The sequence below is a fragment of the Magnolia sinica genome, chromosome 11 (genome assembly GCF_029962835.1).
Source record: "Magnolia sinica isolate HGM2019 chromosome 11, MsV1, whole genome shotgun sequence".
In the NCBI taxonomy this organism is placed as follows: domain Eukaryota; kingdom Viridiplantae; phylum Streptophyta; class Magnoliopsida; order Magnoliales; family Magnoliaceae; genus Magnolia; species Magnolia sinica.
In genome coordinates, this window is record NC_080583.1 from 55,021,311 (window position 1) to 55,045,374 (window position 24,064).

Here is a 24,064-nt window from a genome sequence, read left to right on the forward strand (position 1 = left end):
ATCCAGGTCTTTATGACCATATGAATAGGTTGGATGGGAAATAAACCCTATGGTGGGGCCCACTGGAATTTAACCGTGGAAATCATTATCACCACGGTTAGATATGATATGGTCCAGTTGATCTTTTGACATGATTTATTTTTATATAATACTCTATATTGACTTCTAAAAATAGATGAATTCGACATGGCTCATTTGAATTGGCCCATTCAACTCGGCCCATTCGACTTGGCCCATTTGATTCGGGCTAATGATTTGGCCCATTTGATTAGGCCCGATGTGATGTACTTAAGGCCCATTTGATAAGGCCTGATGTGATATATGAGGCCTGTTGTTGACGCCCACCTTGATATATATGAGGCCCATATGATGTGGCCCATTTAATGTATTTGAGGCCCATGGTTCGAGGCCCAATGGGATGTATATATGGTCTATTACAATGTGTGATTCCACCATGGTTTATGTAATGATATTTATGACGGGACATGCCTTGGGAGCAATGATGGTTTGACGTCTATATTGTAAGAATAATGTTAGTTAAATGTCCGCATTATAGCTCTCCCTAGGGCCCATTGATAGGCCCATACTTGTTGTGTGTAGGCCATCTAGGCCCATCATCGTTGTAAGAATAGTTCATCACCATATAACATGCTTAGTATAACTCCATGATTCATGCCCATACGCATCACATGTATGCTTGATATGAGGAATGTTTGATCATAGCATAAGCCATTGGGCTGAGACATTTACGGGACTCCTTATGAGACGGAGTGCCCCATATGATCGCGCGGTATGCGCAGAATTGCTGCATGACTAGTTGGTGTGACTCATGCATCTCGCATATGTGTGACATGATCATTGTATGCCCTAGCGACATCAGGGCCGTGGCCTCCAAAGGCACATCATGGATGGCTGAATTGGATACCGAAATTATTGTCTCTAGCACTGTGGGCACGTAGGATGTCCTTAGGTGAAAATTTTAGAACCTTTTTGGTACCAGGAGATGCTTTAACGTCTAGACTGAGTGGATACACGAGCGCCCGAGTGCTGAATACTAGTAGGCCGCGTCTCCCACTATGTCGTGGTTAGTTGGAAGGTGGCGTGGCCTTATCCGCCCAAGTGAGGGGGTTATAAGCTAGGCTGAGTTTAACGAGCTCGTAAATAAGTCTGCTATCGACGAGCCAGGTAGGTATTTGCAGATTATTGGTCAGACAGATAGTGTGGTCTATTCTGCTCGCTAGGCTGTGCGGCTAGGGAGGTGGTAGTCAGTGTGGAGTATACTAGACACCGGTGATATCCCAGAGAGGAACTGTACTGATGTATGTACTTGATGAGGATTGGCCTGCTTATTTTGCATCTCGCATATGACATTTGGCTACGTAGGCCTCGCATCGCATGACCTTGGTATGGCCGATAGCATTCATGTCTTGCATCGTATAGCCTTAGTATGGCTGATAGTATTCATGGACTTACCAGCATATTTCCTCATTACTCAATACTACATACTTGGCACTTGCCTTGCGCACACACTTACACAACCCTCTAAACTTTTGTAAGCTTATGCACGACCGTTGCATGCAGGTGACGTTGGATTGCAGCAGCGCCGAGGTAGGAGTGCGCATCAGATCATTTTTGAGCCTTTTGATCACCTTGTATTTCCCTTTTCGCATTGTACTTAAAGTTTTTTAATATAGTGGATATGTGGTGATGTTGTTTTGTGACTTGGTTATGCTCCGTTATAAAAAAAATTCATACCGAAAATCCTCCTTGTAGGATCCCAGGATCGGAATCTAGCATATGAATGCCGGGAGCCGAGAATGGGTCACTACAAAGGCTGTCGGAGATCGAAAATTTTATGAGCCCATTTTCTAAGTTTGGGGCGTGACAGAAGTTGGTATCAGAGCATAACTTGGGAATACCTGAGGATCACATCACATATCTACTATGAACTTAGAATAAATAGGTCCCGAGTCCACATAACTTAGCGGTCTTTCGACATAGACCCTTAACGTTTATGCCTTCGAGAATTCTCGAGGTTGATAGGCCCTTGTTCCTTCCTGTAGGACATGCCGCCTAGGAGAGCGACCCAAGCGACTCCCACTCCCCCCGTCAGCACCCGTGACCGCAAAGCAACTTCAGTAGATGTTGTAGACGATGACCGCTATCTTTTAGGGGCAGGGCGGGCGCCCATTGTTACGCCAGCCCAGGCAGAGCAGGAGCGCGTGAGCACCTTTCTCAGAGACTTTCGATGGCACGATCCCCCATGCTTCCAGGGCGTGCCAGACCCTAGTGGAGTAAGATATGGCGCTCTGAGTTGGAAAAGATTTTTGACACTATGAGATATACAACCCAGCAGTAGGTCTCGTTAGCTGTATTTCTTCTCCAAGGTGAGGCTCAACACTGGTGGGCATCAGTCACCCGAGCGGCAGCGGCCGATTTTAACTGGACCTTGGAGGACTTTGTAGACCGGTTCGACTGGAAGTTCTTTCTTGAGCACGTTCGACAGCAGCGTGCATTAGAGTTCGAGACCTTGGCACAGGGAGACATGACTGTGTCCCAGTATGAGGCACATTTCATCGAGTTATCGAGGTTCGCTACGTACCTTATTGATGATGAGGGGCGGAAGGCTCGTTGTTTTGAGAACAGCTTGCGTCCTGCTCTCAGGAGTCGTGTGATCGAACAAATACTTCCGACGTTTAAGCAGATTGTGCAAAGGGCTTAGGTCTATGAGGCAGATTGGGCCAGTTTGCAGAGGGCCCGTGACCAGAGAGGAGACCAGAAGAGGAAGGTGCCCTTCGGTAGCTCTCATCGGTAGTAACATCGTCCACAGCAGCGACATATGACCCACCCAGCATTCCAAGCACCAGTGGCACCCTCAACACCACCTTCGAGACCGTTCCCAGGTACTTGTTTTGGATGCAGTAGGACAGGACATCGTAAACACGAGTGTCCCCATCCGCAGCAACAACAGCTGAGGACACTGAATCAGCCTCGATGACAGCCCCCACAGCAGCAGCAGCGACCGCAGCACCAGCCTCCTAGACCTCTCTATAGTAGCAGAGGCAGTAGATCAGACCGCCACAGTGACAGCAGCAGCATCAGAGACCCCAGAGGGGACCTGCACCTCCCAGCAGGCCCATGGTAGATTTTATGTCGCCCATCAGGAGGGGTCATCGAGGGCACTCTCCCTGTTTTCGCATGCATTTCACGTGTATTGTTTAATTCTAGTGCATCGCATTCCTTTATGGCTAATGATTTCTGCTGATCAACCGGTTTGCCGATAGAGTCTGCCCGTGAGGGTTTGTCGGTGTCGACGCCTTTGGGGAAGATGCAGTGATAGACCGATTTTGCGTATCTTTCCCCGTTCTGATTGGGGATATCTTTTTGCCTGCTGATTTGTTCATATTGCCAATGTCTGAGTTTGATGTCATCTTAGGCATGGATTGGCTCGCCGAGTACTATGCCATATTGGACTGCTCCGCGAGGACAGTCATGTTCTGTATACCCGGCATGCCAGAGTTCTAGTTTGTTGTCTAGCCCAGAGGAGAGTAGCTTTCTTGCTTGTTGTTGTGTGCCGTTGAGGAGTCAGTTGCTTTGAGTATCGACCAGTTGCCGGTCATTTATGGTTTTCCCGATGTGTTCCAGGAGATTCCGAGGTACCACCTCGTCGGCACACCGAGTTCCAGACTGATCGTGTGCCCGGTACTGCGCCTATTACGAAGGGCCGGTGTCATATGACACCATTGGCGTTGTAGGAATTGCGGAAGTAGTTGGACAAGTTGCGCAATCTAGGCTTTATTCGTCTAAGCAGTTCGCCATGGGGAGCATCGGTACTCTTCGTGAAGAAAAAGGATAACTCATTGAGGCTTTGCGCAGATTACCGCGAGCTCAACAAGGTCACGATCAAGAACAAGTACCCGCTCCTGAGGATCGATGATTTGTTTGATCAGTTGCAGGAGGAGCAGTTCTTTTCAAAGATAGACTTGCGGTCTGGTTATCATTAGGTTTGGATCCGAGATGAGGATATCCCGAAGACAGCCTTCAGGACGCGCTATGGTCATTTTGATTTTCAGGTCATGTCCTTCGGACTGACCAATGTACCCACAGTATTCATGCAGTTGATGAACGAGGTCTTCCATCTGTATCTCGACCAGTTTGTTATGGTGTTCATCGACGACATTTTGATATATCTGAGGACCCGTGAGGATCATGAGTGGCATCTGGAGATTACTTTATAGACCCTCCGTGTACACTAGCTTTACGTGAACCTGGAGAAGTGCGAGTTCTGGCAGGAGGAGGTGAAGTTTCTCGATCATGCAGTGACGAGGTAGGGCGTCGCAGTGGACCCCTTGAAGATTGATGTTGTGCGTTAGTGGGGCCAGCCCACGATTATGTTCGAATTCACAGTTTCCTTGGTTTGGCGGGTTACTACTGACATTTCATTGAGGGATTCTCTCGTATTGCAACCCCGTTGACCAGGTTGACCCAGAAGGGTGCAGAGTTCGTTTGGAGTGGCACTTGTGAGCAGGCATTTATAGAGCTGAAGAACCGCCTCATGTCCGCTCCTGTCCTCACTCTTCCCTCTAGGAGTGATAGATTTGTTGTATTTACTGATACCTCGCGAGTTGGCTTGGGTACTGTCCTGATGCAGCACGGGAAGCCGGTGGCTTATGCATCTCGCTAGCTCAAGGTCCATGAGCTGAACTACCCCATGTATGATTTAGAGCTGGCAGGAGTTGTCTTCGTACTGAAGGTGTAGAGGCACTATCTCTATGGGGTGAGGTTCGAGCTCTTCTCCGACCACAAGAGCTTGAAGTATTTGTTCTCTCAGTTCGAGCTGAACATGAGGCAGAGGCGTTGGATGGAGCTCCTGAAGGACTATGATTTTGATCTTCAGTACCATCCGGGTAAGGCGAACATGGTGGTGGATGCCCTCAGCTGTCAACCATGAGGCCTGGTGGTGCACATGATGATTCAGGAGTGGAAAATGCTTGAGGATGTGCTTGCATTTGACTTTGAGATCGGCTTACAGTCTTCTATTGTGCAGTTATCGAGCCTGTCGATTCAACCCTCTCTTGTCACAAGGGTGATCGAGGCTCAATAGGCAGATGAGTCAATGCAGAGTTATCAGGCAGAGGCAACATCTGAGAGTCAGTCAGATTGGTAGATTGGTCCTGATGGTGGACTTCGCTTCAGAGGCCGACTATGTGTCCCGGATATTCCTAAGTTGTGGAGTGATCTTATGACCGAGGCACATCGATCATGGTTTTTTATCTATCCTGGCTCGATGAAGATGTACCGTGATATGAGGCAACAGTATTTTTGAGCGGGGATGAAGCACCAGATAGCCAGTTTTGTGGCTGAGTGTGACGTGTGCCAGCGTGTCAAGGCCGATCATAAGAGACCCCCTGGTCCCTTGCAGTCGTTGAGTGTCCCGATGTGGAAGTAGGAGCACGTGTTGACAGATTTCATTATGGGCTTCCTAAGGACTCAGTGCGGTCATGATGCAATCTGTGTTGTTGTGGACCGTCGGAAGAAGTTGGCACATTTTCTTACAATGCGTGAGATTTGGTCGATGGACCGGCTTACGAGGTTATTCATCGAGGAGATTGTGAGACTGCACGGTGTTCCAGTCTCGATTGTTTCTAACTGAGACCCGAGGTTCACGTCTCAGTTTTGGGGGAGCTTTCAGAGAGCGATGAGGACTGATTTACAGCTCAGCACCACATATCATCTGCAGACCGATGGGCAGACCGAAAGGGTCAACCAGATCCTGAGGATATGCTTTGGGCTTGCGTGATTGATTTCTTGGGTAGTTGGGATGAGCACCTGCGATTGGCTGAGTTCGCATACAACAACAACTATCAGGCGACCATTGGCATGGTTCCTTTTGAGGCATTATATGGCAGACCGTGCTGATCTCTGAGTTGTTGGACCGAGGTTGGAGAGCGGCATCTCCTAGGTCCCAAGCTTGTGCAGCAAACATCAGAGGTCATTGACATCATCAGGTAGAGGATGCGCACAGCTCAGAGCCAGCAGAAGAGTTTTGCTGATCATCAGCGTCATCTCTTGGAGTTTGCCGTTGGGGACCATGTGTATCTCAAGGTCTCACCCATGAAGGGTGTGGTTCATTTTGGAGTGAAGGGCAAGCTTACCTTGAGATTTATAGGACCTTTCGAGATCACCGGACGTGTTGGCGCCATGGCCTATCGGCTTGCCTTGCCATCTTAGTTGTCTGACGTCCACAACATTTTCCATGTCTTTATGTTAAGGAAGTGTGGGTCAGACATCGTCCCTGTTATTGATTGGCAGTCGTTGGAGGTTCGTGAGTACACTTCTTACTTTGAGCAGCCAGTTCGTATCCTCGATCGAAAGGAGCAGTTCCTTCGGACTAAGGTTATTCCTTTGGTAAAGGTGCAGTGAGGCCATCATAGTGTCGATGAGGCGTCTTGGGATCACGAGGCGGAGATTCGAGAGCGTTATCCCCATCTTTTCGATGTTTGATTGTATGTTGTATTATGTTTCGATTATATATGATGTTATGCTTCCTATTCCCTTATGAGTTATGTTTAGTTACGATGGTAGTATAAATTTTGAGGATGAGATTTTTATTAGGTGGGGAGAGCTATAAGGTCCGTATTCTAATCCGTACTGTTCTGTAGACTTTCGCAATCCTTCCCATCGAATTCTGGCAATCTACAACCTATAATCGACGTTTGCGTACGACCCTAGGTCGTATCCTTACATCTGAGTTGGCTCAATCTGAGACTTGTACTATTGCGACCGCATTATCACCGGAGTTCCAACGCCGTATATTACGCATCGATTTGATACCCTAGGTAGGAGATGTGGGCCGGCGTTCAGTTCGAGAAAACATTGCGCATTTGCAATCTTAAGAAAATCTACAACATGTCCCATCAATCAATTAATCAATTAATCACCTCATGTCAAGTACAAGAGCAACCCAAAGTTAACTCTCTCCCTCTCTCTCTCTTACACACCCATACATGTCAAGTACATCTATCAACTCACATCCATCACTCACACCCATCAATTCTCTTACAACCACCCCTTCTCTCTCTCTTTCTCTTCACATGTTCCAAGCAACCAGGAAGGTACATGTCCAAGCACTTCCAAGAGAGAAAAGAGTGTGTTGTGTGGCCCACTTCCCATCCTAAAATCCATCATCCTAGCCCTTCATTTCTCATCATCTTCTATCAAAGTGAGACATAAGAAGATTGGCGTTCCATCGGACCAATACGATTGAACTGTGGGTGCTTTATAAGCGTAAATTTAATGCTTTGATGATGGGCCAAGTGAGGCCTACCGATTGATGGTATGGATCTCACTTTGGACCCAAGATGTGGTCGATGGCCCATTATGATCCACATGATCATTCCATGATGGGGCCAATCTCCATGGATCCCATCATGATGTTTACTTTCTTAGTTGAATGAGGGTCATCTAGACCTTTCATTTTGGTGGAGAAGGAATCTCCACCATTGATTTTGATTTGGTGGGCCCACATGTAAAGGGACCCACATGATGAATGTTGTATGCATGGAAGGGAGGGCCCATAGTGTCGGGGTCCCTCCATCACACGTGTCTCTTTCTCTTTCTCTCTCTCTATCTCTTTTTGTGTTTGATCGTGGCCCACCTTGTGATATGATTTACATCTATGTCGTCCACCTTCATGGGACCCACTTGATGGACGGGTTGGATCTACACCATCCAGGCCATGTGGGCCCTACCTTATGGTGATGGAAAACACAAATATTGGATTGATCCAAATCCCCGTCCATGTGGGACCCACCTTGATAATATATTTAGACCGTCCGTCCAGCATCCCTGGATGCTGGACGTGGGTTCAGTGAAGTGTGAACAGGCAGTGGGATGTACTAACAACAACAAAAATATAAGCTTGCTTTAAGGTTTTTGCGTGAGCCGCTCATGCAGGTCCCACCTTGATTTTTGGATCTGATCCATGCCGTCCATCCCATTCTGCAGCTCATTTTAAGCACTGAGCCAAAATATGAGGCCAATCCGATAATCAAGCAGGCCATACTATAGAAAACAATGACATTGACCATTAAATGCTATAAGGACCCACTCTGATGTTTCTATGCACTGAAACATGCCGAATGTTGGGCTTGTTTGGTCCGTCTTGAGTCCTAGAATGCAATGGTTGGGTTGGATTCTCTTGATGTGGGCCCCACTTACGAAAAACCTCAGAAAAATAGTTTTTTTTTTTAAATATACATCATGCAGTAGGCGCTGCAGCTGCTGGCATCTAGAGGATGGCGGAGCAGTGTCCTGCTGCGCTGAGGACGCAATGGGCAGGGACGTGCGAACATTAATACCATGCATTTGGTGGCCCCCTTCTAGTTATGGGCCACCCTAAAAATCAGCTGTATACTCAGCTCAAGTGGCCCACACGGTAGGAACAGTGAGGATTTAACATCTGCCATTACAACCCTTTTGTTGTCACAGAAGTTTTGGATCTATATGAAATTTATTTTTCCTCTTCAGGTCCCTATGACCTTATTAACAGATTGGATGGTAGATAAACGTTATGGTGGCCCCACGTGGGACCCACTGATGCATGTATTGTAATCCACACCTTCCATCATTGTGGACCCCACTATGAGGTATGTACTTTATCTATGTCGTCCATCCCTATGGGACCCACCATGATGCATGTGTTGCATCTAAACCGTCCAACCATTTTGAAAGATAATTTTAAGGCTTGTGATATAAGAAAAATGAGACAGATCCAGTTATTAGGTGGACCATATTACAGAAAAATAGTGGGTTTGAACGTCCACCATTAAACCCTTGGGCTTCAAAGTTTGGACCAATATGATAATTGTTTTTCCTCTAAATCTAGGTCTTTGTGACCTTATGAATAGGCTGGATGAGAAATAAACCTTATGGTGGGGCCCACTGGAATTTAACCATGGAAATCATTATTACCATGGTTAGATATAATATGGTCCAGTTGATCTTTTGATATGACTTATTTTTATATAATACTTTATATTGATTTCTAAAAATAGATGAATTTGTCTTGGCCCAATTGATTAGGGCCATTGAGTTGGCCCATTTGATTAGGCCTGATGTGACGTACTTGGGGCCCATTTGATAAGGCCCGATGTGATATATGAGGCACGTTGTTGAGGCCCACCTTAATATATATGAGGCCCATATGATGCATCCCATTTGATGTATTTGAGGCCCATGGGTCGAGGCCCAATGGGATGTATATAAGGTCCATTACAATGTGTGATTCCACCATGGTTTATGTAAGGATGTTTATGATGCGCCATGCCTTGGGAGGAATGATGGTTTGACGTCTACATTGTAAGAATAATGTTGGTTAAATGTCCGCATTATAACTCTCCCTAGGGCCCATTGATAGGTCCATACTTGTTGTGTGTAGGCCATCTAGGCCCATCATCGTTGTAAGGATAGTTCATCACTATATAACATGCTTAGTATAACTCCATGATTCATGCCCATATGCAGCATATGTATGCTTGATATGAGGAATGTTTGATCATAGCATAAGTCATTGGGCTGAGACATTAAACTAGACCCTTGATTTCTAGATCACATGGTTCTCATAATATTTTTGATGTGAAATTTTATACCATGACTATGTGCCATAAATTAACCATATATGTTAATTTTCAGCCCTTAGATCATCGTAAAAGTGGCCCAATTGACAAATCAACCCCTTAACTGTTGATTTTGATGACCATCGAGTGAGGAAAGCTCATGGGTAGTCATAATAGGATATTTCCCTTCATATGAACATATTAAATTGTCCATCATATGGAGCGAGGGTGAAATATGAGAACGTTACCTTGGTAGGCTTTTCCTTAGGCGCGAAATTAGTCATTTTAGGCTTACCAACACTTTCTAAATCTGGACCTTCCGATTGACCTACTCTACACCATTAATCGCAACTCAAATTTGGACCACACTTTAGCCTCATAAAATTATGAGATCATACAAAATTTAGACCTCGATCTTTAATCTTACACTATTGAATGATGACTACCTTAAAGCCATTTCCTTTTGGCGTAACAAATAAAATTTTAGATTTAAGCAATTACTATCATTGATCAACTACCAAAATTTGTCCAATCGTTTGCCTATCTCGACTACATATTTTTTTCCTAAAATTGGGGCATGATCATTAAGCATGACTCGTTAATTGATATCAAGTCCGTTTTGGCACCTGCTAGGAGAATTTTCAAGATAAGCCAATCTAAATTTCAGATCACTAGGAAAATCATGCATCCTAGCCTTATTTGATGACCCCAACACCTTGGGGCTTTACAGACCGTAAGATACGGCCAAAAAGTAGCGAGCGTGAATGAATTAGATTTAAATAAAGATCTCCATAAAAAATAAATTTGAGAAACCTAATTTATGTGGGATCTGACACACACCCTCTCACGCCTACTCCATTACAAAAGGGGGGCGTGCACCCCTTCTCCACTAAAAAAATCCATGTACACCGACCTTCCCATGTCTAAGGTAGAGAGAGAGAGAGAGAGAGAGAGAGAGAGAGAGAGAGAGAGAGAGAGAGAGAGATTCAAGCCTAAACCCTTATCTCTTCTTCCCTTCTGCACATGTTTGGTGTCTCCCTCTTACTTGAGCGATGTTGTGGTTTATGTAGAAGCCCTCCTATATCGATATCTACCTGAGGTTTACATCTAAGGCTAAAGTGAGGGATTCCTTTAAGCTTAGACTAATTTAAGTTGATTTATATGTAGTTTCTCTTATTTTTGCATAGTTTAATTTTATTGTGATTTCCATACACTTAAGTGATGGACTATTATGAATTATTTATCCATGTGAGAATTATGTATAAGATATGATTTTAATCATACTTGATTCTTATGAATTCAGGCGGAGTGATGAATACAAGCCTTGGCATTTGTCAATTTTGAGAACAACACGTGTGTCCACTCTATATTAAGTTGGCTTTTGCTCCTCTGCTTATTTTTGTCAAGTTAGCCAAATGCTGCCCTTTTCTTTTATTGAGTTAGTTTATTTTTACTTTTCTCCTTTATTAGGTTAGCCTTGTGATACCTCCCTTATTTTATGACTTGAGCATGTGTCTTAGAATTCTAAAAACTCTCATGATTTGACTTATTTCCCTATTGATGCAGGTGATGTGTTGAAGGTCTCACAAATATTGACTTATATGTATTTATCATGGATGTAATGCACTCTAGGTAGTGACCCTCTTAGTCGATGCGTAAATCCTTGCACACATCAATGTAAGTAATTTGCGGTGCGTGTTGCATCATTTTCCTGGGATTGGATGTCGCAATTAGTCACTCTATAAACAAATCATGTTATGTAATTATTCCAATCCATGTGTTGTACCATCTCGAGGTATTATGTAAATCCACAGTAGTGTTGGACATGTCGACGAATCTCCGTAGTTGTGGGATGCAGAGCGAGCCGAATTTTTATGAATTATATTCCACAATGTGGTGATCACTATATAGATTTGGTTGTGTATATCGATACCACATTATGCTAAGCATGCATTCATGTAAATTTGGTTGTGCATATCAATACTAATAATGGTGGAATACGAGGTGTATTGGAACCCTTGCAATGTTATTATGATGAATCACTTAAATTATTGTTAATCTCAAAGGACAACCATCACTATGAGTAGGGCATTGACCCTCTCCAAGCATACAAATGATGTAGGTGATGCACAGGTTGAAGATATGAGCGATGTATGATCTCCCTATGAAAGACTACGAGTGACGTGAGATTATGTTGTCGATGCTTTCATTTTAATTTAGCTTTATTTACATTTCATTCTGTGAATTTGAATGTTTGTAATAAGTTCCCACCTGAGTGATCATTAAATGATTAGTTAAAATTTTACATTTAAATGGAATAAAATTTATAGTATGGTTAGTTTTATTCTTGTAAATGAGTACCTTCATTAACGTGATCTAAAAAAGGGAAAAAAAATAAGGTGCAATTATGAGGTATTCATTCATTCATTCATTTCATTAACATTAGGAATTCTTAAGCACGACTATGTACTCAGGCCACTAAAACTTGGGGCGTTATGGTGAATGTCTCCTAGAGAAACTTCTCTAACAACTAGTGGGCCTTCCTAAATGGGTTTGAACTTGCCCCCTATGATTAGGGGATGAGGGGGTAAGACTCTTTTTATGATCATGCCCCTTGTTCTCAAGCTTCTCATTTGAATCTTTATGATTTCTTTTGATATACTTTTCATCAATTCGATGTAGTTGATTGTAGTGAGTCAGTGGCCACTATAATTTGAGGAAGTCCTTTTATCTTTTAGTGTATGAAGGGCATCTTGTTTTTCATGGTGATGACTTGCAAGGTTCCATAACAGCAGGTGATGTTGTTCTTCAAAAAATCTCATTACATACAATGTTGTTATGGTGGCTGTTCACGCATCAATTCAGCTTATAGGAAGAATGTTAAGTCCTAGTCGAGTCTGGGCATGTCTTCATGAGGAAAGACAAAATTTGAAAATTGCAGTTTCAATAATTTGATCTTCCTTTGCTTATTCTCAAGGGTAAGAATTTTTCAACACGCACTTTGTTAGGGATTTCAGATGACCCCAGGTTTATGATCTCGAAGTTTAGAGCGACTTTGGCTTTTGAATTGAACTTCTCAAGGAGGTCCTTAAGTTCAGGAATCAGATCATCAATTCCTATCTCCTTGACCTTTTTCAATCTAATGATTTTGATGTCTAATTCTATATTGAAATTATAAAAGTCAATTTTGAATTCATATGGCTTGTTAAGTGGGCTTAGTGCCTTATTGCTAGGATTTTTTTTTTGGAAACTTTTCTAGATTATTATTATTTTTTTTAATTTTTTGGTGTTTCGGGATTTTAAACATTTTCTTTTTATTTTATTAGGATTTTGAATTTTTTTTGATGCTTTGAATTTTGAATTTTTTTGAAGTTTTTACAAATTTTTTGATTTTTTGCCATTTAAAAAAAATATATTTTTTTAAAGATTTTGAACCTTTTCCTAATTTTTATGGATATTGGGTTTTTACGGACCTTGAGCAAGATAACACCGCGAACCAAAGATTACCTTTATTGCGACCGACATCTTTAGAAGATTGGTTAGGTTATTTTACCACCATGGGGACTGTGGTTTAATTGTTGCTCTGCTCCTTCCTCTTAGGAAGTAGGGCCAGAGAATGCAGTAGGTGAATCTTCACCATCGTACCAAAGTATCATAATGAATTTGGTGTTTAGTTCTAGGGTGGTGATGGATGTGGTGTTTTCTGAGTCATCCCCAAGGCACTAGAGTTCCTTGGGTTCTTAAAGCTCAGATGGGATTTGAACTGCAGTCCAATTAATGTGGGGAAATTTCTGCCCCTTGCCTAGGTTCTCATTGATCCGCCCAGTCGGCCTGTGCAATTGGTCTTTTATGGTGGAGTCTAGCATGTTTCCTGGATGGATGATCCCCGTATTGATGAATTTGATTGGTGTGCCGATGAAGGGATCGTCTTCCTCCCTATGGCCTCATTCTTTTTTGGGATCTTGTCACCCTCACCTCTTATTGAAGATTGATATCTCAGTCTTGTCATGCTTGAATTTTCTTGAACATTGATGAATTGAGCCAACTCTTAGTATTCAAGCCGATAATAGAAAATTTGGTGCTTAGCAAGAGGAAAAACATAGTTTGATCTGATAAGACACACAGATGGAATGTAATTTATAGTTTCAGGTTTGAAACTGTGGTATGGAGTGTCTTTTGGAGTGATGTATGTCTGTGAGCGAAGATTGAGAAGTTGGGGGCTACGATGCATAAGAGATGAAGGCCGATGAATCAGAGTGACTTATCGAGCTCTTTCCCTTGGAAGACCAATGTATTAGTGCACTGATTTGTGCATATTGTTTATCAATCACACGAATCCTTGTGTCATGTAGTCGATTTAGCCTTTGAAAGCTGAAAACTGGAGACATAAGAGTATAAGAGCATCAAGGAGTAAAGAACATATAAATGAGGTGCCTTGGTGACCCTAAACCTTGACCCAAAACAACCTTTGAACCTCTAGATGATCTTGGCTTAATAGGTAAACCTTGTTGATCATACTTTAGCCTTATAAACCTAATTGGAACATGATAAGTAAGGCTAGAAGAGGTACCAAGCTGCTGTGAAAACTTACGCTCAAAACAACAGTTTTCAAGTGGTACTCGATCCGATCGAGCAGACCTCGAGGGGTCTTCGATGGCATCGAACAGGAAGTCATATATGTCCAACAAGAATTCAACATTTTATCTGATTTTCTCAATGGCATTGAAGGTTCACTTTAATGGCATCGAAGACCAATCGATGGCATCAACCAGGTAACTTAGATATGTCCAATACTAATAAATCATATTATTTGAGTTTTTCGATAGCATTGACCAAACCGTTATCTAGATAGGTCATTAGTGCAATAGAAGCTTAGGTGAATCCATGATCATATCCCTCATCCAAAGCCTCTAAATCAAAGAGTTATAAGTCATCTTCCTTGAGATTAACACTCTAATGAGGATTCCAACCTCCACTTTGAAGATGTACTTGAACGTCTCAATTTCCTAGAGTTTACACTCAACCTCTATAGGTATACCTTCTCTAAATCCTCTAGAAGACCCATCTAGGTGAATCCCTTAGGAATTACAACTTTTCATTAGTTGTATGAGATTCAACCAACCTCCCATCATCTTGGTTACCTTAAAGGAGCACTACATGTAAGGTGTTTGATCTTGAAGCTTGAGCCTTGAAAAAGCATCAACATCATGATCGAAGGAGCAAATAGGAGCTGATTGAAGCATGTGAGAGTATTGCTCAAGCAACCCGAGACAGTGCTACATAAGGGGCTCAATCCAACAAGTAACTTGTCAAGTGTAGGAGTCCACGTACTTTCTTTCCTTCTGTAGGTTCGAGCGTAAGATTTGACGACCTAAACTCGACTACGTTCTTGTATAGGACATTAGCTCTTGTGCAGGGCCTAAAACTAAGTTCTTGTATAGGAACTTAGCTCTTTTGTAGGGCCTAGATCTAGGATATCGTGTAGAGCCTAAATCAAGTCCTTGTGTAGGCCACAAAGTACGAGTGTATGTGTGTCAGTCTCCATGGGATCCTCCGATGGGAGTGAATGTAGGTCCTAAGATTAGAACTATGGTTGTTGGTTAGCCTATGAAAAAATAAATAAAATCTCTTGCAAGAGCCTCCAATGGGAGTGTAAGTCAGTAGGTTCTTGTGTAGGACTAAGCTTTGTGGGAGCCCTTCCTTGTGTAGGATTATAAAGGTTAGAGGTTAAGCTGATTTAAAGCCCCCGATAGTGAAATCCAGTACACTCATGGGTTGAGTGCATCCGATGGGAATGAAGTAGGAAAATTGAACCACTATACATGCTTGTATTTGGATTGTATTTAAGCACTTGTTTAATTATGCTTATGTGATTGAATGCTTAATTATTTATATTCATGATTAGACGAATTCCAGGAGTTGATAATTAGCACATTCCATACACATGTACGTTATCGTGTTTATAGACTAGTTGCCTAATTGACATATCATTTGTAGTCAATGTGATTGGACCCTCTATTAGCTTGGAAGCCTCAGAGTTAATTGCCTTGCTTAGCCTAATTACATGTTAGCTTAAGTAGTCAATTGTGGTTTAAAAGATAAAAAATTTAGTTGATCCTAATCACCCCCTCTAGGACAGACTTAATTCCTTAGTTTCGCTAAGGTTCCGCACGCACAGCTATGGTAAGCCCATTACACCACAAGAGAATTTTCACAATGGTTGATTAGCCCATGATTGGTTAGATGCAGAAGTTAGAGTGTATGCTAGTTTTGACGTAAGGCCCATATCCTAGTCCGTACCATTCCGTAGATTTTCACGATCCTTCCCGTTGAATTCTAGTAACTTGTTACTATGATCGACATTTACGCGCGACCCGTAGATCTGAGTCTGCTCAATCCGAGACTTGTACCATTACGACCTCACCGTCACTGCGTTTCCAATGCTACATCTTGCACGTCGATCTGATACCCTGGCCAGGAGATATGGACCCGTGTTTATCTCGAGGAAAATGCTGCGCATTTTCAAACCCAAGAGAATCTCTACAACCCATCCCATCAATCCATCAATCAATCAATCAATTAAAGCACACAACCTATGCTTTCTTTTTCCCCAAGTCAAGCAACCTACCCTAAGTCAACTCTCAAGTCAAGTACATCTATCACTCACATCCATCACCTCTCTCTTATAACCACTCTCTCTCTCTCTCTCTATCTTTCTCTTCACATTTTCCAAGCAACTAAAGAGGTGCATGTCCAAGCACTTCCAAGGACAGAAAAGTGAGTTGTGTGTGGCCCACTTCCTATCCCAAGATCCATCATCCTAGCCCTTCATTTCTCATCATCTTCCATCAAAGTGAGGCATAAGGAGTTCGGCATTCCATCGGACCAAGAAGATCGAACGGTGGGTGTTTTATAGGCCTAGATTTTTATGTTTTGATGATGGGCCAAGTGGGGCCTACCGATTGATGGTATGGATCTCACTTTAGACCTTAGATATGGCCGATGGCCCACTATGATTCTCATGATCATTCCATGATGGGGCCATTCTCCATGGACCCCATCATGATATTTACTTTTTTAAGTTTGAAAGAGGTCATCTAGACCTTCCATTTTGGTGGAGAAGGAATCTCCACCGTTGATTTTTGATTTGGTGGGCCCACATGTATTGGGACCCACTTGATGTATGATTGAATGCATGAAAGGGAGGGCCCATAGTGTCAGGGTCCCTCCATCGCACGCGTCTCTTTCTCTCTTTCTCTTTCCCTCTCTTTTTCATTTTTTTATGTGATGATGTGGCTGTGTGGCCCACCCAGATGGACCCCACCTTGATGTGTGTTTTATCCATACCATCCAGCCATTTGGTGGCCCACCTAGGTAGCATGTCTGTAGGTGGGGCCCACCTTAAATATGTGTTGTATTTAAACCGTCCAGCATCCAAGGACGCTAAACATGGCCACACGGTGAAGTGTGAACTGACAATGTGGTGCACTGACCAGCTAACAAAAAAAATTATTAACTTGGTTTAAAAGACTTGGGTGGGCCACTCATGCAGGCCCCACCTTGATGTATAAATCTAATCATGCCGTCCATCCTATTTCTCAGCCCATTTTAGGCATTGAGCCAAAAAATGAAGCCAATCTGATTTTCTGCAGGCCATAGCATAGAAAATAGTGATTTCTATAGTTCAAATATATTAAGGCCCACCTTGATGTTTCTACACACCAAAACATGCTAAATATTGGGCTCATTTGGACTGTCTTGAGCCATAGAATCTAATGGGTGGAGTGGATCCACCTGATGCGGGCCCCACTAGGAAAAATATAAAAAAAAATACATGTAGCAGGTGCTAGTGTTGCTGACATCTAGAGGATGTTGCAACAGCGTCCTGCTGCGCTATGCCCTACCGGGTAGAAGGGCAGGGCTGTGGGTCCCAGCCGCTGGCCCCACCATGAAGTAAGTGTTTTATCTACACTCGCCCACCCTGCACGTGTGCTGTGTCCGTGCAGCGTCAGACCCACATGATGTATTTGTTTTATTTATACCGTCCACTGTTTGGATGGTGAGGCCCATCATGATGCATACTGTCCAACCATTTTGAGATATCATTTTATGGTATGAGGTAAAGAATGAGTTAGATCTAAAGTTCAAGTGGACCCCACCATTGAAATAGTGGATAGTGACATCCACTGTTCAAACTTCTAAGGGCCACAGTAGTTTCCAATTAAGCTGATATTTTGTCTTCACTTCATCTATCACTATGTTAACTTATGAATAGGTTGGATCTCAAATACATCACAACGGGCCACTCCGTGATGTGTCCAGCCATTGATCAGGTGGACCACACTGTAGAAAATAGTGGGGGATTGAACGTCTATCATTGAAACCTAATTGGGTCACAGAAGTTCTAGATCAATAGAGAATTTGTTCTCCCTCTTAATCCAGGTCTTTAAGACCTTATGATTAGATTGGGTGGAAAATAAACTTTATGGTGGGCCCTATGATTTATTTAATAGTGAAAATTATTATCTCCACTACTATTTGTGGTATGGTCCAAATGATCATTCAATATGATTCTTTTTGGGGATGTATGAGGCCCACCTTGATATATATATAGCCCATGTGATGAGGCCCATCTTGATGTATTTGTGGCCCGTCTGTTGAGGGCCACCTTGATACATAAGAGGCCCATGTGATGCGGCTCATTTGATGTATTTGAGGCTCATGAGTCGAGGCCCAATGAGATGTACATAAGGTCTATTGCAATGTATGATTCCACCATGGTTTATGTGATGATGTTTATGGTGGGCTATGTCTTAGGAGCAATGATGGTTTGATGTCCACATTGTAAGGATAATGTTGGTTAAATGTCCACATTGCAACTTTACCTAGGGCCCATTGATAGGCCCATACTTGTTGTGTGTAGGCCGTCTAGGCCCATCTTCGTTGTGAGGATAGTTCATAACCTTATAACATGCTTAATATTACTCCATGATTCATGCCTATACGCATCATATGTATGCTTGTTATGAGGAGTGACTGATCATAGCATATGCCGATTATTTATGGGAGTCACTGATAGGAGTTACCCACATGAGCGTGTGGTACATGCAATATTGTTGCATGACTAACGGTGTGACTCATGCATTTTGCATATGTGTGACATGATTATTATACGCTGAGGACCGTGGCCTCCACAGGCACATCGTGGATAGCCGGATTGGATACCAGAAATATTGGCTCTAGCATTGTGGGCACGTAGGATGTCCTTGGGTGAAAGTCCCAGAACTGTTTTGGTACCAGGAGATGCTCCAATGTCTAGACTGATTGCATACACGAGCACACGAGTGCCGAATACCAGTAGGCCGCGTCTCCCACTGTGTCGTGGTTGGTTGGAAGGGGGTGTGGCCTTATCCGCCCAGGTGAGGGGGTTGTAAGTTAGACTGAGTTTGACCAACTCGCAAATGAGTCCGCTATCGACGAGCCGGGTAGGTATTGACAGACTACTAGCCAAGCGGATAGTGTAGTCTCTTCCACTCGCTGGGTTGTGCGGCTAGGGGGCAGCAGTCAGTGTGGAGTGTATTAAACCCCAGTGATATCCTAGAGAGGAACTGTACTGATATATGTACTTGATAAGGACTGTCATGCTTGTGTTGCATCTCGCATATGACATTTGGCTGCGTAGGCCTCGCATTGCATGACCTTGGTATGGCCGATAACATTCATGTCTTGCATCGCATAGTCCTGGTATGGCTGATAGTATTCATGGACTTACAAGCATATTTCTGCATTACTCTGATACTGTATACTTGACACTTGTCTTGCGCACACACTTGCACCACTCTCTAAGCTTTTGTAAGTTTATGCACGACCGTTGCGTGCAGGTGACATTGGATCACAGCAGCGCTGAGGCATGAGCGCGCATCGGATTATTTTGGAGCCTTTTGATCACCTTGTATTTTCCTTTCCACATTGTACTTAAAAGTTTTTAATATAGTGGATATGTAGTGATGTTGTTTTGTGACTTGGTTATACTTGTGGTTATGCTCCATTACAAAAAAATCATACTGAAAATCCTCCTTGTAGGAGCCCAGGATCAGAATCTGGCATGTGAGTGCCGGGAGCCAAGAATAGGGCACTACGGAGGCTGTCAGCGCTGGATTCAGCTATCAAAAATTTTGTGAGCCCATTTTTTGAGTTTGGGGTGTGACATTTGAGGTCCTTCCTTAAAGAACCAACACTAGAGGGGACACTAATCTGAATGGTGCTCCTTGCAAGATGAGTGGTGCAAACTTCGATTGAGAGTTGATGGTATGGATGGACTAGGTTGGATGGAAAGAACGCCTTTCTAAAATTGATAATAATGGTGCTTGATGTGATGAGGCTCACTTGATGTTGTGGTAAGGAACTCCTAAGTATATTGTCAACAGCTATGTCAGAGGTTAAAACAGAAATTTTACTTTGGTTGATCAAATTTTAGACTTCAAGTTTCAATGTGAAATAATGATCCGTCATGAGACAAGGTATCTAGATATACTCGGGTTTGCCGAATGGACAATCATGAAGATTTGTTATTCATTATCAATGGGTGTTTTTATTTTGGTGGCCATAGCCTGCCACTGTTCAACATAAGCTGACAAGGACGCATCATTCCTTTGTCTTAAGGTAATAAGATCCACCCTTCTAAGTGTTGCATTTAAGTTGTCCGTGAAGTGGTCCAGAAATGCTTGGGCAAGTTTTTCTCATATCTTAATCCAATGGTAATCAAGTGATGGGTACTAATCTAGCATATCACTCTTTAGGAAATTTTAAAATAGATTGATTAATGCTCCATCATCGCCTGCCACCACATCAAGTTCTTTGCAGAATGCTTTTAGGTGGGCTATGTGGTATCCCTCAATGTCGTATCATTTGAATTTTGGTACCTCAAAGTTTTGAGCACCCTAGCGTTTGAGAATGGGCAAAGATCCCTGAATTTAGTGGACGAAAGATCCACCTTATGCTGCTTCTGTAGTTCTTTTTCATGGCCCTAAGTTGTTCCTCAAAGTGTTCTAGGAGTTGATTGATTTCAAAGGGCTCTAGTCGGAGGGGGTTTATCCCCTACGGAGTGTGCATTGCCTCGTCCTCATAGTGGTCGACCTCGTCGACACCCTACAACTCCCGCTTGGAGGAGGCTAGACCTGGTTGTTGCCCCATTAGGAGGAGTCAATTAGACTGGAATTAGGAGGGTATATTTTGAATGAAAAGAAATACTTACTGTGGAAGGATGTTACCTATTGGAATGTACATGTTGTGACTGACTGGAATGAGGCTATTCCCATTAGGGGGAGGATTCTGGAATTGACTAGAATGTAGTTGAGTAGAATGTGAATGCTAAGATTAATTGAAATGTGATTCGCTAAAATGTAAAGGTTGGAATTAAGACTATTGGCCGAAAAGTAAAGGTTGGAATTAAGACTAACTCCCATTAGGAGGAGGATACTAAACTTCACTAGAATGTAAATGTTGAAAGTGAGACCAGCTCCCGTTATGGAGAGGATGCTAGATTTGACCGACATTTGAGGGTTGGAACTAAGACTGACTCTCGTTAGGGGGAGGATATGCTGGAATTGACTAGAATATTGTTTATATGAATGTGCCTGTTGGATTTGACTAGCATGTGAGGGTTGGAACTAAGACTAGCTCCCTTTAGGGGGCAGATGCTGGAATTGACTAGAAGATTGTTGATTGAAATGTGCCTGCTAAGATTGACTCTCGTTAGAGGGAGTTGGGTGGAACTGATTACCCATATACAAAGCTGGGTTAGACCACTTCAAATATGGAGGGAGAAGCTATATGTGCTGCAATTGGGCATCTTGGTGATCTTGGAGAAGCAGGTGGCTCATTCCTTTAACCTTTGTTGGACCATGCTTGGCCCTTCTGTTTCTCTTCTTTTTTTCTTGTATTTTTATTTTCTCTAATTTTTATTTTTTCAAATTTTTTTATTTTTTACTTTTGATAATTATAACATTAAGTAAAGTGCCAAATGTATACGTAGAAATACAAAAGGGACTAGTTTAAACTACAATAATAGAATGTACAGGCAAGAATATAAATGGGACTAGTAGTTTAATCTAGAATAATAGAAAGTACAGGTACGAATATAAATGGGACTAATATGTACTAAAAGGTTAGAATCTAAAAGCAGGAAAGTAAATGGACTAATGGGAACTAGAATGCAAGATGCTCATGAGAAAATAAATGGACCAGTTTGCATTAAAATGCATGATGAAGGCAGGAACATGGACTAGTGTTCACTATAGAGCCAGGAAGTAAATGGACTGATATTCACTAGAGTGTGGAAAAGTAAATGCACCAAAATTATAAAATCCTCAAAAAAACAGTAAAATCTTGTGTTTCATGTTGAGCCTTAGCTAGTGCTTAACTACACTCCCCAACAGAGTTTCCATATCCGTGAATGTCTTCCCCGCGCGAGCACGGAATGCCCTCACTTCCTTAAATTTTCACTATGTTGTTCTAATTTGGTTTGATTTAAATGTGGGTTGATTGAAAGGTAAACTGCAATTGATTTGGATTCACCACTAGTCAAATGAAACTTGGAATCTACAGCTACGTAGAAACCATATAATCACTTAAAGGTCAGGGAATCGTAAGATTCCATAACACGAGTGACTAATACGGCTGGTCTGCGACCGTAGATTCTGAGTAAGGGCCTCAATTATGAAAAGGGAAAGGATTAGATACCCTTTTTCAGCCACACGATGTACGGTCTATACTTTATAGGATTTTACGATTTTTTAGGGATTCAGCGGAGTTTTAATATTATTGCATCTAACTATGTTTCGTAGAGTTTAAGACTCGATGCAAGAAAAAAGAAAAAAAAATGGCACCAAGTCGTACTGCGTAGGGTTTAAGACCCATGTAGGCAAACAAAATGAAAAAAAGGAGGTAGATAGGAGAGATGATTGCAAAAGTAAAATAAAAAGTAGATACATGTGTTCTACTAATGTATTTAGAATGTGTAGACTAGAATGAAAGTTAATTTGAGATGTGAGAAGGAAAAGGTGAAACACGACACCCTTTTTTTTTACAAAAGGGATGGTTGGATGTCCTCGATTCCAACCTTACTCTTTTGACATCAATGTCTTTTCAGCTTTGAAAATTTTGTTCTTTCATTTAGACAGAATAACAATGGAGTAGGTCTCTTTTGGAGTTGACAAGGGAGCATAATTGACTTTAGTGCGTGTATGGCTTTGATAGAGCGACGTGCCGACGTAGGCCTGGCTTCATAAGGCTCTTAACCCTCTCAACTCTCAGCCTTTGTCCCTCTCTAGTCAGTTGAGGCTCTTAAATAGGCCGAAGAGGCCCAATAACTACCCTTTATGGGCAATTTTTGGGCTCACTCTTTTTTACTTTACACGTGAGTTGCAGAGCTTTTGCAAAAGGTGGTTCAAAGCCAAGCATCTTTTCTAAAAATGACCCATAAATAGCCATTTTTTAAAGCCCCTTTTTCAACAAACTATACAAATTTGACACCTTCAATAGTGTTCCAAAGCCGTGGTACTTCTCTTGGTTCTGTCACTTGCCCGTTGTGGCTCTAGCCAATCAGATCCGATGGTTATTTTAGAAATGTCTCAAGGATCCTTCGGCTGGATTTCCATAAGATGTTGGTGTCGTTGGAGTCAGTGAAATGTATTTCCATTGGTTAGTCGCTTACCAATACCTTTGGGCGAGCAATCGAGATCAAGTTAATCAGGCTATGATCCCCTCGATCCATACCATTAATCATTTTCGGGTCACATTGATGGCCTTCCTAGGATTTCCCTTTGGGCCTTTTGGGGTCTTATGGTCAATCTGGGAGTATCTTTATGTAATGTTGCCTATTTGACCATCTTAGAAACCTTGACAATTGTGAAAGAAAGCGGATCGATGGGCAATCCTATTAGTTGATCCGACCCATTGGTTATCTCTGAAACCAATCCTAAGTCATCATTTGTCCAACTTATACAGCTGTATCATGAATGTTAAGATGTGCCATACTTTTGATTGAAGTTGGTACTGAAGTTGTAAGACCCGTAAACCTATTAGGCCAACCGTACTCTTCATTTTAGTGCCGACACATTCCCACCCGACTAGATCGATGAGCTTTGATCATTACCCTATTTTTATACCATAATACCCCGAGACTTGTACCCTAGCGATTGTGTGGGCACTATGATGCCAACGCCGCATGGCATGCCCCATTTCAGTCCCTAGATTAGAAGTTGCAATTTTGGCACAATCCGAGGTTGGCCACGTAACGCACGCTGCCCCACTTGCATAAATCCCAATATTGTAAAATCAATCAATCCGTCAATCAAGCCATCAATCAACCCATCCATCACTCATGTCACTCTCTCCCCATTAGTCAAACAAGCCCATGCCTTGCTCATGCAACCCATGCTTAGCCA

At 42.6% G+C, this 24,064-nt stretch overlaps 1 protein-coding gene across 1 annotated transcript in view; it reads right to left on the bottom strand.

Moving 5' to 3' along the window:
* Nucleotides 1-3,431, bottom strand: part of LOC131218115 (putative WEB family protein At4g17210) — a 41,465-nt gene extending 38,034 nt beyond the window's left edge. Inside the window, exons 1-2 of the mRNA XM_058212797.1 lie at nucleotides 3,279-3,431; nucleotides 2,777-3,038 (exon numbers count right to left, since the gene is read on the bottom strand). Coding sequence (XP_058068780.1) covers nucleotides 2,777-3,038; nucleotides 3,279-3,431 — 415 coding nt within the window. The remainder of the gene's footprint in view (nucleotides 1-2,776; nucleotides 3,039-3,278) is intronic.
* Nucleotides 3,432-24,064: the final 20,633 nt, after the last annotated feature.